At 45.9% G+C, this 18,964-nt stretch overlaps 1 protein-coding gene across 2 annotated transcripts in view; it reads left to right on the top strand.

Annotated features, from left to right (window-relative positions):
- LOC116956327 (RNA-binding protein FXR1-like) overlaps positions 1-18,964 on the top strand; it is a 35,999-nt gene that overhangs the window by 1,211 nt on the left and 15,824 nt on the right. For both annotated transcript variants that reach the window (XM_032977859.2, XM_032977858.2), the window contains exons 2-6: positions 8,641-8,693; positions 11,503-11,596; positions 12,722-12,793; positions 16,063-16,211; positions 17,574-17,667. In XM_032977859.2, the coding sequence (XP_032833750.1) occupies positions 8,641-8,693; positions 11,503-11,596; positions 12,722-12,793; positions 16,063-16,211; positions 17,574-17,667 (462 nt within the window). The remainder of the gene's footprint in view (positions 1-8,640; positions 8,694-11,502; positions 11,597-12,721; positions 12,794-16,062; positions 16,212-17,573; positions 17,668-18,964) is intronic.

Genomic DNA, 18,964 nt, shown 5'->3' with positions numbered 1-18,964 from the left:
GAAGCAGGTTTTACCCAGGATAGTGCTTGGAATGGGTAACTGCCTATCGCAAATGCGTTGTGATAGGCTGCTTTGCGGCTTCCGTGTCGAGCAGCAGACTAAATTGCAGCAAAATAAATGTTTTGCTCTTGATTTTATGCTTGGCAAACACCCTCTGTGCTCCCCACCCACGTTCACCAAACCCGAATTGAACAGTGTGAAGTATACATTTTTATTTAAAGCTTTCGTGACTGCAAGGATTCATATTCTTGGTTCTTTCGGTAAAGTCACGTAGAAGGGAAACAAGAAAATATAAAAAAAAATATTGCTGTGGTTTACACACCTGATGATGATTGCTTGTGTTGCAGTCGAAACGTCGTGAGAATTTTATTGTTTTATATATTTATTATTGTATTGTTTCTCTTCTACGTGACTTTACCGAAAGAACCAAGAATATTGTGAAGTATGTATCGCACTAACCACACGGCATTGGAAAGCCCTCATCCAGCAGTGGATTGACAAGCACCCACTCACGCCTAGAACGCCTTTTTTAGAGGGTTACTACATTTGGGATTTTCGTAGAATTCTATTGATTAGTATTTGGCTCATTGGAAGGAAACCGGAGTAGTACCCAGAAAACCACTAACGCATACAATGTGGCTTACACTCAAAGCTCACCCACACATTCAACTGCTGTACTCCATCGCCTGGTTCCCTCGCATCCCTAGCCGACAGTACCGATAATGTTCTCGGGCAGTCGCCATCTAAGAATTAGCCAGGCTCAACCCCCTGCTTGGATTGCGATGCTGAGCACATTCACTGGTTAGTCGATGGCAGGTAAAATACTGTACAATACTCGGAAGTGAGCTGGGAGTTATGGTTAAGGGCAGGGCGATGGCTAATAAACACATCGGGTAACCATGGTAAGACAATGGACTAAGGTTATACAGTAGTGTGGGACCGGAGTATAGTTTGGGTGTGGGCTTAAGAGTTGGACCAATGTTAAAGTTGAGAAAGAGCGTTATAGTGCAAGTGGAGTTGTGATTTACGTTACACCTATTTTTCTACGCTAATGACCAAATCACCTGGACATGGACCGGATCTCAGAAGCTAAGCAGGGTTGAGCCTAGTTCGGGCTTTTGCCGGAAAGTCTCCATGCATGACGCATTGATTTTATGCTGCTGTGCGGGCAGCTCGCGGACAATGCAGCAAAGTCATCTGTTATACTGTACTGCACTTCTATGCTCCCACATCTAGTCTCAGCCTTCACAGGCCTGCGCTGACCAGCCTGGTGCAGTATGATCATTATGAACGTCGCAATTGCAATTTCATATCGCCTCTCACAACCTCATTGCCAGCGGAATGCTTTAGGAAGGTGCTGTATTCCCTCACTCATCGAAGGATGTAAATATGATAGGCACCCCGAGTTACAGCATTCGGTTCCTCTGCCTGTGTGAGGCGATGGGGCGTCGCTCGACTTGAAGTGACCAGTTCTCTATATATGTTTGTTGAACTTCTTTCGCACCGTACGTAGCCAACCCTTGCTAATGAGCGCAGTGGCGACCAAGGTGGCCTAGCATGGATCCGCCCATTCCAACCGTTTATATCTGCCTTGCCAGCGGTATTAATAGATGCTCGCTGAGAGCTCTTGTGATGATAGAAGGGGAACAAAATGACGAATGTCATGTTGATGCCATACTACCGTTTGCAAATGCGGCCTTGTTATTTTAATCGGGCGGGTTGTGTAATCAGAAATTTCTAAATCTTCAATAGTTTTTACCCGTTATGGGTTCACCTCTTTACATTGGCCAATCCAGCCACGCGCACGCATTGCGCACAAATCTATCGTCGAAACGCTGCTGGATGAGGGCCTCTCCATGCCGCAGGGGACGGGAGGGGGGGTTAGCAAAGTCGGGATAGTAGGCATTGGAACATAGTGCAGTACAGTACAACTATATATTTTTATTTTGGTACAATGCGCTCTACTGACAACGTAGGCCTGCAGTAGCCTGCAAACACAAGTTGTTACCGCATGGTGTTCACCCATCCAAGCACAAACCCTGCTTGGCTTCCGGGATTTGAACACGTATCTGGCGCATTTCGTGGTGATGTTTTAATACTTTTACAACGGTACAAATGGAAACGCGGGGAGGGACTCCCCCCCCCCACCCCCTGTGGTGTAGGAAATCTGTCATTAATACGGCGGTAGGAATAATGAATGGAGCGCGCTGCTGATAGCTGCTGCGTGCTGGCGGTGGTGGGTGACGCCTTGAGGACAGGTGTGTCGTCATTTCACAGAAAGTACATTCACATCACTCACAAGACTGGGCTTTATTTTGACCATTTACTGCGCAGGCGTGTTGTGTGTGTGTGGCATGTATCATATAGTGGGTGAATGAGTACCTGGTGCGGTCCGTAAAAATATCGCCGCTAGGGAGACAAAGGCGGCTGGGCGTGGTGCTGGCCAACCCCCACCCCCTCGCGTGCCGTTCCGGCCTTAATAGATGCTCGCTAACAGCTCTTGTCCCAACTGCAAGACAAATTAAACAGCTACTCATTTGGAAAGGTTATCATGTATTATTTTACTTCTGTTGGTATAACAAATAAAATGGCACCATTGAAGTTTTGCCTCTTTGGGTGGTACCGATATCTGGTCTGGCCCAAGGGCTAAACAGTCTCTTAAGGATATACGAGGGTCTTTGTATACAGTAGACATGTAGGGGGGGCCAACACCAGTGACGATTATCTGAATCGATCCTGGGCCCTCCCCTAGGTTCACTCGGCCTCAAATGACTACCCGGTGCGATGTGTAAACATCGCCACTGGGGAGAAAAAGGCGTCCGTGCGTGGTGCAGGCCTCCCCCTCGTGTGCTGTGGCAGTCGCTACTCGCTCACAGCACTCGTCCCAACAGTCTGTTAAGGCTGTACGGTGTCTTTCTGGGGGGGGTGTAAGTGCTTGTATGTATACTGTGTGTATTCATGTTTTATATGCATACATATTTTTTCGGTGTTGCATGCCTTTGTACGTGGGAAGCAATTTCTTCTAAGTTTTATTGAACTTGCCACGTTATCTGTTTATATTCTTTGGAATCTTTGACGCTTAATGTCTTCAGGTCTACGCAGCTTGTCGAGCTGAAATTTTCTACATGCCTCCAAGTGACAATTAAATATTTCATTTTTAAAAAACCCGTTCCATGTCCCGCCCATCGTGGTCCTGTTAGTGTCGTGTTTTAAACACATTTTTACTAATTACTAATCCAAAAATGGAATACCACACCCCTTTTTTTAGATCGCAAATGGTCAAGGTCACCTAGCCACACACCATTGACAAATTGTTACGTGAATCTGGCATTTGCCAGCATTTTTTCGACTTGGTATAAAATTACTTTCAGATGTTATGTCAGCCATTTACTCTGATAAAATAAAGGCAAGTCAAGAAGGAACTTTCAAAAAGCATAAAATAACAATCATCGAATCTTCGCATTTTTGGCCAAATACCTGTTCAGCGTTGTCCGAAGCATTTTGAACGACCCAAAAAAAAGAGAAGCCACGACTTGTAATCTGTCTTGTACAATAGTGGCATTGGATACTTGAACCCGTTGGTACACAGAATATTTTATATATATTTTTTAGCATCGTGCATATCGGAGGTGTTTCAGAATTTACACTAACATACATGGGCAAAACTGCTGTCAGTACACTGCTTTTAGAGAGCCTTCCCCACGCCAAGCAAGGGGTTATGTGACAATACTTTATGCCGATTAATATGGTATGGTGAAGGCAGGGAGCATAGATGTACAGTATATCAACGAAGTTTTTTTTGTTATCCACAAGATAGCTCCACAGTGGCCTATATGACTTGTTTATTCCATGGCAGTTGCCCATCAAAGCACTATCTAGGCTCAAACGTGCTTAGCGTTTGTAATTGGAATCATTCTAGGGTCATTAAATCATTCCATTTTATTTAGTTTTAGTTATGTGGCCTTAAATAGACTTGTTGGCAAGTGCTGTGACCGGCCACCTATAAAGACCAGGACTCCACACGGGGGAGTGGGTGGCCAACACCACGCCCGGCCGCCTCAGCCACCCAGGTGCTCGTTTAAGGCCAAGGCGATCGAGGGGGGGCCCAGGACCAGTTCAGATATTTGCCACTTATTTTTTTATCAGCGCGTATCGATCTCGGCTTGAAGGGCTCGTAGCTCGGTGCGCTGACCGCTATGCCACCGCTTGCCGCAGTCATTCCAATCGCACGTGCACAGCCATATCCACAGCAATACATTTGCACCGGTGGTTAAGAGAATAGTCAATCTTCATTTGAAGCTTTCGTGACTGCAGGAATCCACACTCTTTGGTTCTTTCGATAAAGTCACGTAGGTAGAAAAATAATAGATCACGACGTTTCGATCGCAACACAAGCAATCGTCATCGGACGGGACAACCACGGCAAGAAAACATTTCTGAAGTACGGTAAAGTCACCTACGTCACCGACGTGACTTTACCGAAAGAACCGAAGAGTACAAGAGAAGTGTTTTAAATGTGAAACCAAATATTGAGCTTCCGTGATTTTTCTTGCATCCCGGTTTTTGGAACCATCTCTTCACAGCATTTATCCCTTCCCCGAGTTGTGCAGTGATGGGTATTCGGTGGGTGTTGTCTCGTGTAATATATCAGGGGCGCTATATATAGGCTGACAAGCAATGCTCTTCCATGTGCGTGTGTGGCTCACTCCTTGCCGCTGTCATTCATACCAGCAGAGCTGTCTGCTGCGGCCTGCATTAGTGCATACTTGGCAGCATAAAATTGCACTGCTGGTAGGTTCCCTCCCATGGGGTGGCGGGTGGGGTCTTTAAACCCACGCTAGGACACTGAGCCAGCGCCTCTCAATGTTCAATCCCCGATTCTGTATTCTGTTGAAAATGAATTTGATGATCATCGCTGTCCATTTGCTTTAATGATTGGCCTAGCGAGGTGCTGCAGCAGACACTACAGAGAGCTGGTCTGTAACCCATGTGTGTAGAATTTGTTATGCTCTTGAATGACACCCTCTCTGCTCCATATAGGCCGAGTGAGTTTTTGTCCCCGTACTGAACCTCACTGGTCTGTACGTCAAACTTCTTTCGCACAGTACGTAGCCAACCGTGCTCATCGGAGGTGTGGGAAAGGCATTGCGGTTTGGTGAAAGGTATGGGAACATAGTACAGAGCAGCATAAAATTTTGCTGCGCGGTCCTCTGCTGCTACCTCCACATAGCCCTGCTGCAGCCTGTTGTTGTACTTGGTAGTCACTCCTTGGGCATTTTCTCTTGCAAATTTGAGATATTTTACGGGCTTGATTCGTCTCCGACGTGACAATCAACTTTACAGGAATTGGCTGAAAGTGTTATGGGACCCTTCGAGCATGAAAAATATACCTTAGGACCCATAATCGAATCTGTCAAGCAGAATCATTTGATTAAATGTAAGTTGGATTATGCTGAGGATACCACTAAAGGATATCGAACCAAATAACACAAATCTCTGGAGCTATTAGGCATAATGCAGTGCATTAGCAAGCAGAATAACAAGTGCAACCTTAATATGAATATACATTTGGATACGTACTGTATGGCTTATGTAATGCTAAAATTTTGTTTCTTTCTGTTGATTAAAATAAAATTTACCACTGTACGTCTGCCACCTTTTTATTTATCTTTGTGGTCTCTGTAAACGCTACAGTTTCTACTGCTACATTAAAACCAATTGGAGACTAAAAATAATGATTTGTATATCTTGGGATATTATTTAAAAAAAAAACTAGCACTGATAGCTTGTGATCCAATTTGCAAATACCAAAAAAGATCAGCAGCAACACAATCCAATGATGTCCAAGTGCATTTAATTACACCATGAATGTGCTCTTTCGTGTTAGAATGATATGGTTTAACGAGATTGAAAGGAAATTCAAGAGCAAAGGACAATTAATATTGTAGGGCAAATTGTTTTTGCCACGCGAAGTCAGGCCTTGAATTGCCCAGGCCAGATTATTGAGAATAGTTCGATATTGATGCGAATTCACCCAATATCAAACTGTCCAGCTGGCAAAACTTATCAAGGATTGTGGCGGTAGCATGAGAAATGGCCCATCCTGTTTTTTTTGTTCAAGCTGTTTTTAAAGTGTAAGAAATAGACATTTAGAATATTTCGTGTTTACGGACACCACCAACTCTATGGTTTGATATGTGGCTGAGCTGCCACGTGCCAAATTTCCATGCGTAATATATTTTTGTATGTTGGTTTACAATGTTGACTATGGCCTTTATATGCAAAAGATCCATGTGAACACAATCTTTTCACGTTGGTTTTACAATAACTTATGAGTACATGCATTGGTCCATGTTGGGAATAATGTGCTGTCTTGGGTTTGCTATTTATACCTGGTCTTTGGCTGAGCCCTCGACTTGTATACAGATGCAGACTTTGAGACTTAAACCTTTCCTGAAACAGTGGTATTGTATCTTCTAATTTTGTTCAGGCTAGGGTAATATCTTTAATGTGTTACTTCAGTTATCAGGCTAACAACCCCATTGCTTGATATAATTATAGATGATGATGATGGTATTGCCAGGAATTTGGTGCAATGTAGTATTGCACTAAATGCATTGTGCACCCGCAGGCAAAGTGGAGTATTAGCCAGAAAGTTAGCTTTGTAAAAAAATTATACATTCTAATATAAAAAAATCTGTGGTTTAGTGTTGGCAAACAACTTGTCGTATTATCCTTGTATATTTCGTGCTATTAGAATTCATATAATGCAAAGATGTATAACATGTTGCAAGCTGATGGCAGTGCGTATTTGTTTACATTACAAAATCCCTGTGTGGATTGGGAATTGTAAACGTGTTTGCTTCCAAATTTGAGAGGTGTAAAATACATCTGACCAATTCAGTTTGTCCGCAGATGAATATTTGTATGGTAATTAATTCTTATGTTCACTGGTCGGTTGTTTTTTTTTAACGAAGAAACCCTGTTGCATACGAAGTGGTCAGCAAGTGATATTTACTGAACACATTGCTCCCATTAACGTTTTCCATCTGTGGTCATGACTGCAATGTCCATGGGCCTGCAACTAAAATGTTTTCTGTTTTAATTAAGTGGTAGTGGTGGTGGAAAAGCGAAATCCTGAGCTTCTCCAACAGTTGGTCTTTGGTGCAAACGACATTGGACAGCTGGCAAAGCAGTTCGTTGGTAATTCAGCTGTCGAAGCTGTGAACATTACTCGCCGCTTAACCTCATCATTTAATGCCAGAACTTGCTCGCTCTTTAGCCCCAACAAAGACAGAAATCTTTACAAAGCTTGCCGACCTTAAATATAATCTCTCCCTTTTCGCTGTAAAAGTGGAATTAGATGGAGAAAAAAATAACTTACATTTTTAAACTTAGATATTAAAATTACTATTCTTTGGGTCTTTTGGTAAAGTCACGTAGATAGGTTCAATGAAAATAACAAAAGTAGTTTTTTGGTTATTTTCTTGTTATTTTTGTTATTTTCTTTGAACCTATCTACGTGACTTTACCGAAAGATCTAAAGAATATGCATTCCTGCAGTCACGAAAGCTTTAAGTCAAGATTAAAATGATTGTTAAGGGGGCGGGGTGGTGGTAGCACAGTGATGAGCGCACTGTGCTATGAACATATGTCCCAGCCTCGTCGAACACAAGTGTAGTGACATCGCTGGATGTCAACATGCTGGGTGCAGTGCCGGCCCTAGAGGGGCACAGCGTGCGGTGTAGCGACATCGCGGATACCACAGTGGCGTGGGTGTAGTACCGGTCCTAGAGAGGCCCGGTGAGCGCTGAATAATAGCACTAGATGGCACCACGCTTTACGTGTAGTGCCGACCCTACAGGACAGGGTGTGTGGGCGCCGGCCGAAAGATGAGGTTATGTTAGGCCATGGCACTCTGGTTGACCCGGGAGGACACGTGACCAGTTAAGTTAACAAAGGGGCCCCAAGAGGGGGCTGGTCACGTGATTGGGACCCAGATCCTTCCTGAGGATTCTGGAAGGTGGACGTGGACAAGGGCGGAGCCGGCCACGCCGCAGAGAATATAAGCCGGGTCCCGAGAGGGACCAGGGTTGTTGTTGTTCATCCTGGAAGAAACCCTTCGTCTACGTTCTCCGTTCAACGAGTCTCCAACACGTGGACCCGGGTCGAAGCTGTTGGTCCCGGTCCAGAGTAGCAGTTACGTTGTAACTAGTGTAGTTAGCCTGGTGTAGTTAGCCTGGTGGTCACGACCATAGGTTGTTATTCTGTTAAGGGGAAAGTTACCCCGTGTGTTGGAACTGAACAGGTGTGTTGCCTTCAAGTCTACGTCTGTGACTCAGTTGAACCCATTACACAAGTATTGAATAATGTCAGAACCAGTCCTGGACCTCCCCTGTTCACAGACCCGCACTGAACAGCGTTGTGAATTAGTCTAACAATTTGATGGAAAGGTATGGGGAGGATGTTGAACTTCTTTCGTGTACCGTACTTCGCCAACCGTGCTAATCGGAGGTGCGGCCTTCATGCTGCAGTGGGTGGATTGACAGATGGGCCATGAATGTAGATGATTATTTGATGAATTACACCATTGTTTAAAAACATCTTTCATTATAATCGTCTTTTTTTGCTTTGTTGCAGGCTTTTGTAAAAGACATTCATGAAGACTCGCTGACAGTCACATTTGAAAACAGGTGGGTGAAACTCAAGCAAGCCACTCATATACGAGGCGGTTGTCAGGCTATTTTATTCCCCTGATTCCGAATCAGTTCCATTTCGTTTCATCCAGAGCTCTGATGAATCATACATAGAGCAATGTACCTGCATTTCCAATGAGATGGGATCTCAGTGTATGGCTTCTCATCTCCACAGATCCCCCTCTGTGAATTCAACATGGGTGGCTCTGAAAAAATAACATTTGCCCTTGGGCCTAACATCCAGATCATTAATTCTGGCCTTGTATCTCGCCATTGAAAAAGTCACAATCAGTAGATACGACATTTCTCGATGGACTTTTTTTTGTGTGTCAAATCCACCGCTGGACGTGCATCTTCGTGGTAAAAATCCACCAGGCCTCCATGGTTAATGCTGCAGGTTTTTTAAATGGAAAATACACACCGTCTGATGCACATCGGACCTTGGGGATCACGTGGCAGTCATTCAAAAAGAGTAGGCCATGGTGTGCCTGTGTCACGATTCAAGTTTGCCCAATTACATTTTAAAAAATTACCAGCAAATTACTGAATCGGGTCCACACATAGCAACATCGCCCGCTGCTGTGATAACTGCTGCCGACTGCAAAACGCAATACCTCCGCAACGAGAATGCTGCAACACACCAAATGTACTAAGTTACGTAAGCGTGACTGAGTAGCTATTATCATCAGCAATGATCGACACCGCTATGTGAGAACTCGTGCACATGGCATAATCATCATCGCTCCGTCGCTGCGATCGATGTGCTGTCTCTCGGGCCCCGGATACCGATCCAATGTTCGCGAATGAAAATGTATTCTCACGAGCGCCGTTTGGTGCACGTGCCGTGGGCGTAGGAAACGCGGTGTTTCAATTGGAGCGTCGTTCCGTGTCCTAACGGCCACGTGAGACCGGCGTCCCAGCGTGTCCTCACGAGGTCCATTCATGTGCTAGCATATTACAGTCGTAGCTGCCTCTCGTCTATCATGTGACCTCAACCGGCCAGATGCTATGTTTAACCCTGTCAGGGTCATAATGGGCTATTCGCCACCTGCGTGTATGCATGTGCCCTTTTCCCTTTCTCCTTTCTACGCTTCCGAACATGTCTGGCTTTGCTCAACTCTCGGCTCGAAAACAAAAAGGGTAATTTCTTGAACACGTTACTTCAGTCACAGCAGAAACCAATGGGCGGATTGTTGTCTTGTCAAAAGTAGAGTGTTTATGGTTTCTATATGCACTGTAACTATATCTACACGATTGACATTTTTTATTTGATGACATTACTTGTGGTGAGTTCAGCTCTCTTGCCAGAACGAGAGATGGATTTTTGCATCATGGGACCGCGATGACTTGCTAGAGAGTCCTTAATCCGCACTTCCAATTAGCACGGTTGGCTACGTACCGTGCAAAATAAGTTCTATATACATACAGTGCAGCAATGGATAGAGCCTGGCCAATGATAAAAGCAATTATATATTTGGTTTTGCTGTGACTGACGTAACAGTTTAATGGAACTGCCCCCAACAGGCGTGTGCTTAGGCTTGATTACAAAACAATAAAATGTGATTCATTTTTTTAACGTTTCTCTAACGTGCTTTGAGCTCTTGTTATCACCATCTGTATTCCAATTTCACCGTCGGAGCCGTGACTTGAAGCGCGGGCAAGTGGTAGTGGTGAAATGTTCTCAGTCAGCAGAGCTCCTCATCGTGTTGGGAAATGACCCTGAAAGATGACCCCCGCTAAACTACTTCTGGAGTCATTTGCCCGGTGCTTTAAACGGCATATGACTGCAGAGCTCGTATCGGTTGGCCGTGTTCGAGCCGCCGGTGGAAATCCCACATTCCCACGGTGGGGGGGTGGGGGGGGGAGCCCAACTCTCCATAGGACGACCGCTATCGACTCCCCAAAAAGTGATGCTCATTTTAACCAACGCGGAGAGATGCTAGGTCGTTGACTGCGCGGCTGGCGAAACTCGCAATCTTAACTGCGCAGGCCGAGTCGACCGTTGACCGGGGGATTTGACCTCGCAAACTTCATCCGGATATCCGCGAAAGATAGGTGGTGTAAGAGTTGTTGTAATAATAATGTTCCCTGCGACCTTGATTGGTAGGCTAAGCAGCTTTTGTGCCGGGCTGGTGGGAAAATTTGCCTCATAAAGTACAAGACTCTCCGCTGGATGGTATTGAGACAAGACTTGTAATGCTATTGTAAATTATAGAGGGGATAAGCTGCACCAGGTCCTGTTATCCAAATTATCAGGTAAAATTATTTCGTATAACTTAGCATATAATCCACTTCATTCATTAAGATTGATGTGGAGTGGCCTCGGAGTTGTCCAGACAAACACTTATATAGAAAGATTAGCCACTTGTTGTGTTGATTAGTTGCGACCTGCCCCAAGGTCTGAAAATGTACCTTCAGGTTTAAACATTAGCTTACTCGAGCAACCTAGCTGACAATGCAAGTCAACAGCCAGAAAAGGAGATGTGCAGCCCACATATGATGACGATAATATAAATAATATAACAGGAATCCTAACATGTTTTGCATGCCTAGATGGGTGTCAAACAGAATCAGAATATTTATACTGGAAGAATCCAATGTGCAATTAAGCTCTTCTTCACAGATGTCCAGTCGGGGCGGATAAGAACGTTACAACAAACAATACAAAAACCTGATAGGAGTGCAAAGTACAAGATGACCCCTTTGACCAACAGCGTGGGTAGGCCTTAATCCAGCAGCAGATTGACAAAAATCCGGAACGGCCTATGTGCATGATTAACTGCTCATGTGACGCCGTGCCTTGCAGTTGGCAGCCAGAGAGGCAGATCCCATTCCAGGACGTGCGGCTGCCTCCTCCCGATGACTGTGGCAAGGTCATCACCGAGGGGGATGAAGTGGAGGTGAGGAAAACCCCTCAACCTGTGGCCATCGCATCGAGCACATCCCGAAGTCTCACTACTGATGTTTTGACTGCTACGTCCGCGATTGATCCCTGAGTCCGAGCCGGTTTTGCAATATGCTTGGAGCGGTTGCTTTGCAGCGCATTCCTGATGGGCTGAAACTCGTAAGAGTGTGCAATAGTAAATGTTCAGACTTGATGTTGATGCCATTGTGGCGATCGTCATAACTCGCCCATCACGATCTCTATCCATCACTGCCTTCACTACCATCGCCATTGTACTTAGCATCCTGTTCACAATCACACTTCAATTGTCGTCACTTCAGTCATTACTTGTGATATCTCATCGACCACGCCGGTTGCTATCGCAGCTTCTGTCGTCGCCATCAAGAGACCTCCATCTTCACCAACCTCCATCATCACTGCCATCCCCCATAAAGCCATTGGGACCGAGTGCAGTTAGCCAAGCGCCGATTAAAAGCCGCCGCAGCGTACGAGGGGGTGGCATGGCCAGCACCATGCGCTGCCACCTTTGCTGATGTTTGCACATCGCACCGGATTCTTAATTTAAGGCTGAGTCGATCTTGGGGAAGCCCAAGACTCCTTGTGCTTTGGTAGGCAGTGATATTAGCCGTGGCCAAAAAAATAATTTGGGTCACTGGGTTCATATTAAACCACTGCGTCACCGCTTCCCACACCCCCGCTGTGAACCCTGTCATGTGCCCTATTGTGACATCCATTGCGGTCCCTAAAATTACAGCACTTTTGCAGTGAGAGTGTATATTGTATGTGACAATATGCTCAATTTTCGTCTGCATCATGGCTAGATTTAAAAACTCACTTGTGACAAATCGATTAGCAAAAATTCGCTTTTAATAAAATATTTATCTGTTTTCTACGAGAAAACATTATCTTGCTGGGTTCGAAAATACACAATTTATTTTGAGATTTTGGCATTTACCTGCAGTGCGGCCGCTTGAGAAGATGCGGTGATTTTTGTGTTTTGTTCTGTTATGGTTGCTGAGCACCGGCACCAAGTCCTAAAATTCCACATGGCCAGCCGCAAAACGGCAGCGTTGCGTACATTTGTGAACGCGCTAACGGTTTTGCTGTCATACCCTCGTAGGTGTTCTCCAGAGCCAACGAGAATGAGCCGTGCGGGTGGTGGCTGGCGCGCGTGCGGATGATGAAGGGCGAGGTAAGGACTTGGTGGAATCCGCCTCTTGGCGTGGTGTGAATGTGAGCATCGTGTGCGAAAAACGCTTTTGCTGATGTTTTTTTTATTCGATTCAACTTTCGGTCGATGGCCGAAATTGAACTCGCTCTGCTTGGGATTGGTGCAGTTTCACGAATCACTGCACCATCACTCTTCCTGCTTACCTTCTCACACCCTTCTTTTAGCCACTAAGTGGCGGTGATGTCACCAAGTCGTTTGTGCCAAGCTAGGTGGACTTTGAGGCCACGTGAAGTGTAGGAGGCGCGCTGACAGGAGATCACGAGACAGACCCTGGTGTTCTGGGTTAACTGCCTGAGATGACTGATATATGCATCACCTGTGCTCCCCATGATGCCAACTCAAAATACACACAATAGTGTTGTTTATTATTTCGTGGTTCCTCGGACCTGTCTGCACATAGAGTTTAATGATTGAAGTTTTACGAGCTTAAAATATGCTTCAAGAAAGCCCACTGCATGTATTAATTTACTAAAAATTTAAGAACTTGAGTTGCAATAAAATCCCTCCAGAAAAGCCATCAGGCTAAAACAAAAATGTGTTCACTCCTGTTCATCTTCGTAAAGCTATTTAAGCAAAACCCTCCGATTTGGAGTTTTCATTTGAATAATCTTCATAAAGTCGGCATTGTCCGGTTGGTGAGGGTTCGCGACTGCAATGTCGTGTGTGTGTAGACCACTGTGACAAAAGGTGGTTAATGCAGGGAAACTCGGTGGGTGGCAGAGTGCAGTGTAGCAAAACCCCATAGTCGTACTGTACTTCTATGCTTAAACATCTACGCTTCCCTGCCTTCACCAGCCCATACTGACCAACCTGGTGAAGTATGGGCATGTTAACCTCTGACCAGCAGTCACAAAGGGCACGTACAAAGCAGGGCAGCGCGGTTCATCATTGTGCAGTCATTTGAAGCGTCTCGGCGTTGGGAAAAAAAATCAATCGTTGTTTTTCGGCGCGGCGCGTGTCCCGACTTGCACCTCCGCGGCGTTAGAGCGTCGGTGATGTGTCCGGTGCATATTTCCTCCACCGCGAATAGCTCTACCCTATGGAAGGTCAATTCGCAACTGTCATCATCGTCGCCATAATCTTCACCGTCATGTATACATCCCCGTTATATTGTCTTGTCATTTTATTTGCTGTTGAGCAACGTATTAATTTGTGCAGCCTCCACCTTTGTTTGTCGGGAACTTCTTGATGCATTTCCTCCACCGGCTTTGTATAAAAAGGTGAAGGCGCGGCCCTCCAATTACTCGCACAGACCCACTGCTAATGGGAGCCCCTCCAATGGACGGAGGCTCTAGAGAGCCCCTCTCTAGAGCAGTGTTTCTTAACCTTTACTGCAGCCTTCCACCCCTTTGGTTCTCAATAGTTGAAAAAGTATGCTGTTCATACACATATATAGGTTTGATGAAACAAAGTCGGTTGTACTTATGTGCCCGTGCCTAATTTGTGTTTTCGATGATTTACCTTCTAAAAAAGATCTGGCCACGTCTCGTACCCCCCGGGGGGGGTGCGTGCACACCAGGTCAAGAGCTGCTGCTCTCGAGGGTATTTTTGGCCTTCCCTTCCATTGCTGGCTGGATTTCCCGAACGTTGTGACACCTCCCCCGCACGACCACTCGTGATTTGTGAAACTCGCCGCTTGTTTCAACTGCCGCCGCCGGGAGATCGAATCGAACTCGCGACCTCTGCGTCGTGAATCCGATGTGCCGACCTTTACACCGCGGCAGCAGCAGCAGCAGCAGCATCTTCTCTCTACACACGAATGTCCGTGGTAAAACAAAAATAATCATCTACGTTCACTTGCGTGGTTTGTTAAACCATTTCGTTTATTTATAGATCACTCGATTTGTTATTCAATAGCGGTGACATGGCTATTATATATATGACTATATTCGGTTGCCGTGTGTGCATGTATAACTATATTTAAATGTACGTATTATAAATGCTATCGATAGAATGGTCACCATTCCATTCTTTGTCTCAAATGAAAGCTGGGTGCTGTTTCTTGGAACGAGTAAAACGCCAAAACATTAATGGTCGTGCAGCTCCCCACCCCGCAGCTCCTCCACCCTGGGTGTTCAGGTTGTACCACTTGTTGCTCTGCGTGAAGTTTAACGTTTCACTCCACCTGCTGGGAGCTTCTTAATTGCGAACAAATCACTCGGGCACGACCCAAAAAACACATCGAAGGGCTGTACAGCACAGCTGAGAACATATGCAGCAGTATTAAGACCTGTGATTTAACTTGATTTAAAGAGGCCCATTAATAGAGCTTGTCCTCAATAAATGGGCTAATCAATGCGGTTCCGTATGAATTAGCCACGTGGCCAATGAACACATGCCGCCGTTTGTGTCATACTGCTTAGGGGGACTATTCCAAAGTGTTGTACAGCGGTGCCTGGTTGTTAAAAACACCCACGGGCCTGTAGGACCGAGGGTCAAATATTACTACAAGTACGGCGGAATTGTTAGCAGGTAAGTTTGCAATTCCACCGTGATTGCGATTCATTACGATTGACACGCCTCTAATATTGATTGACCCCCGGGGTCTGATGGTGGTGACACCACGCTTTGATGTGACACACTGAGAGCCAAGTCGTGTGCCAGCCACTGCCTCTGTGCTGCTTATTATTTACAGCCTCGAGCATGGCCCCTAGTCGTCAATATTATTGAGTTCGGCAGACACGAGCGTTTTTGTTTTGCGTAGTTGTTTTGTTGAATTTCATTTTGAGGGTCCAAGCCGGAAGAAGCTCCAACATTCTGTAAAACTGGCGGGCGGAAATATCCTTGCCAGCTCGCCAGCCTTGTTAACTTCTGAGTTAGCCTTTTAAGCTTTGCCTAACTAGGTAACTTTCTGGCAGATGAATTGCACCTTTAGACGAGGTAAGTGTTTATCGAACTCCAGGCCTCTTGGCGATCCTTTCGTGATGGGTGCAGCTTGCCGGTGTCCACAAACAGTGTTATGCAGCAGTGTAACTTAAACGTGAATGGGGAAAACGTTGGCAATTCTCAATAGCCGGCACACTGGGTGGGGGGGGGTGGGGGGTCGCGGTGGGAGGGGTCGCAAAGAGGGAGTTTGAAAAAAAAACCACTGGACCGGCGCAACTTGCAATTGTTAGACCATGCACGTCTGTGCTCGCGCTGCGTGGTCGATGAAACTCTGGTGCTATTCCCGTCGTGACGTTAAGCGCGCTGTCGTGTGGCCTCCGCCACCGCCGCTTCTTCCTGTGCAGTTTTACGTGATCGAGTACGCGGCCTGCGACGCGACGTACAACGAGATCGTGACGGTGGAGCGCCTCAGGCCCGTGAACCCCAACAAACCTGTGGGCAAGAACAGCTTCCGCAAGTTCAGCATCCCTGTCCCGGAGGACTTGCGGCAAGCGTGAGTGGAAGAAAACAAACAACACACGTCGCAAAAAGACACGATCCCATTTAGTTTTGCTCCGTGTTTGTCATTTAACCCTCAACCACGCGATAAGATTGTAACGTTTACACATTATTTACATGTGCTGATGTATTGATCAAATTCTGACCGATAAAGCTCCTCAACCAGTGGATTAAGACTTTTCACGACTGAATTGATATCGGTCTACCGGTGACATTTCCCTCACTGCTTTGAGCTTAATCAGGTGATGTCCCCGGAAATCGAGCGCTTTGTAAGAAGTTAACTTGAGTTTTGCTCTTTTCACTATCATCAGCTGTGGTCCTGCCACCGTTAGACTAAGGCATCCCCCACGCTGTCACCGTTTCTAATCATCTCGTGGCACTACAATTCTCCACGGTGGTTGTACTCTCCACTGCTCTCCCACCTTGGGCTGCAATTCCATCACCAGTCTTTATCGTGGTTTGTGTATGTATGTTGAACTTCTTTCGCACTGTACGTAGCCATCCGTGCTAATCATAGGTACGGGGGGACGAACAACAAACTAAATTCCACGCGTGCTTTTCGACACGCTGCTTTGCACGTCTTTTAAGTTTTGTTGTTTTGTCAGCGTCCGGCGTTTCTGATCCACACGTCACGGCTGACAATGTGCACAAATTGAAAACGTTCTTCCACGGGCAAATGGATGTTTATAATTATCCGATTGTTTTGTGTAAAATAATTTCCTTGCTCCTGTAAGTTGCACATTCCCACCCCGCGATGTCCTGTTGCTGCCGCCACTGCCGAATATCCTGGGCTGCAGCCGTCCCTGTAACAGAGCTGCTTAGCTCAATGGGACCTCACCAGCTGAGCTAATAAAGTCTTGAGTCTGACATTCAGTTGTCCACAAGTATTCCATCCTGCCGTTGGTCACCTATTCAAGCCTTTATTTTTTCCATTGTTATCCCGTTTAATTATATTGCATTGTTGAGCTGTGACAGTTTTCACAATGCAACTGTGCAGTTCAATGTATTGCTTGTGCTATTGCAGTCCATCTCCCCACGTCTGTATTAAAACGTAATTGAAATCGTTACCTGTTGCGTGCATGTGATAAATGGTGAGGAATTGAAAATTTGTCAAATATGGACGCTGGCCACAGTGTGAGGTTTGGGTTTCCGTAAAGCTCAAATGTTTAGTGGAAACTATTTAATCGGGACTTCACATTAACGCTACACGGTGTGATACAACATATCTTTGTTAAACGCTGTAAAAAAGTAACATTGTGACGAATCGTCCTGCTGCCATCTTCTATTGCCGAGCATTGCACGAGTAGCTGTCCGTGGTGGCTCTGCTGTGCCCGCGCGTGTGTCATTCTGCACCCAGGTGTGTCGATGAGGCCACTCACAGAGACTTCAAGAAGGCCATCGGAGCCAACTCTGTCGTGTTTGACACCGAGAGTAGCAGCCTGGTCGTCATGGTAAGTTCTTCAATGACACCCGCCACTTGCGTTCGTGTTGTGTCGATAACGTAACGGGTTTCTGGGTGCGATTTGTTTTTGCCTGAGGGGACTCCCTGATGGCAGATGTTTGTGCCATTTATTCACTCAAGGAAGCCTCACTGTGTCGAAATTCCATTTTACCATATTCTCCACAATGACGCTTATTATTATTATGCGTTATGCATCAATATATAATTTTGTGCTGAACTGCGACCCATAGTGTAAAGGGGGGGATCCTTGCCTCGGACAACGGCAGTTCACCGGCATTGCTTCATGCGAGCCTGACTGCTGATGAGACTGCGTGGTGAAACCGGTCCAGAGTTGGCTTGTCATTAATCACAACTGCTGAAAAAATGCAATCCCTAGAGGCCGTGCGGCTTGATGGGTTGTGTAAAAAATACTTTCAGTCTGGCCTGCATTCTCACCTGTTTAAACAAATTAAACTTTAGACTATATTCCATCCCATCTGTGGGCTCCTGGCAGGAGATTATTGCATTAGTTTTACCAAGTAGCCTCCATGAGCAACCACCACATGTCCAAGCAGTTCTGTGGATTGATCAAGGGGGCTAAACGAACATGCCTCGGCTATAAGAGGCCAGCATTTGTGTGTGGTGCTGGCTCCATCCTAATACAAGCGCAGGAATGCTGTACATATAAAATAATAGCCAGCTACAGCCGTTTGTCAATCCACTGCTGCGTCACAGCCTTCTCACATCGTGTCAGTTATTTGGGGGGGGGTTGTTTATCCATGCTTTACCACGCTGGTCAATGCGCGAGGTTGGCGGAGGGATTCGCTGGGACCGGTTGGCCCACTGGTGTTGGCCGTGGCCGGGAAACAAACTCGGGGTTTTCCAGATTCGTAATGCGGTGCACGGCCTGCTACGCCATAGCTCCGTACGAGTCCCATGAGTGATCAATTAGTGACTCGTGTGTATTACAAGTCGTTTGGAGTGTTGCTCTAAGTTATGCAGATTGCTCCTGGCGCGGAGCACTCGCGAGGTTTGTGCAAAAAAGGTTCCGCTTGAATGCAAACTTGAGAATGCAAATATTTCCAAATTAAAACAGAATCAAATGTGTATTCATGCTGGAGGAATCCAATGAGCTGTAAAGATCTTTTTCACAGATGTCCACTCGGGGCACATCGGAAGGTTAAAACAACAGACAATACAAAAAGACAAATCACTAAAAAACAACATTCATCCATCTGCTGATCCATCCAGAAGGAACCTTCCGTACTTACCAATAAAAACCGCTGTGCTTTCTCTGACCCTGAGCT

This window comes from Petromyzon marinus, chromosome 64, assembly GCF_048934315.1.
Source record: "Petromyzon marinus isolate PM22_M1 ecotype Great Lakes invasive population chromosome 64, UKy_Petmar_22M1.pri1.0, whole genome shotgun sequence".
NCBI classification, from domain to species: domain Eukaryota; kingdom Metazoa; phylum Chordata; class Hyperoartia; order Petromyzontiformes; family Petromyzontidae; genus Petromyzon; species Petromyzon marinus.
Note: the sequence above shows the minus strand (reverse complement) of the source record. Positions and strands in the feature narration are given on the sequence as shown.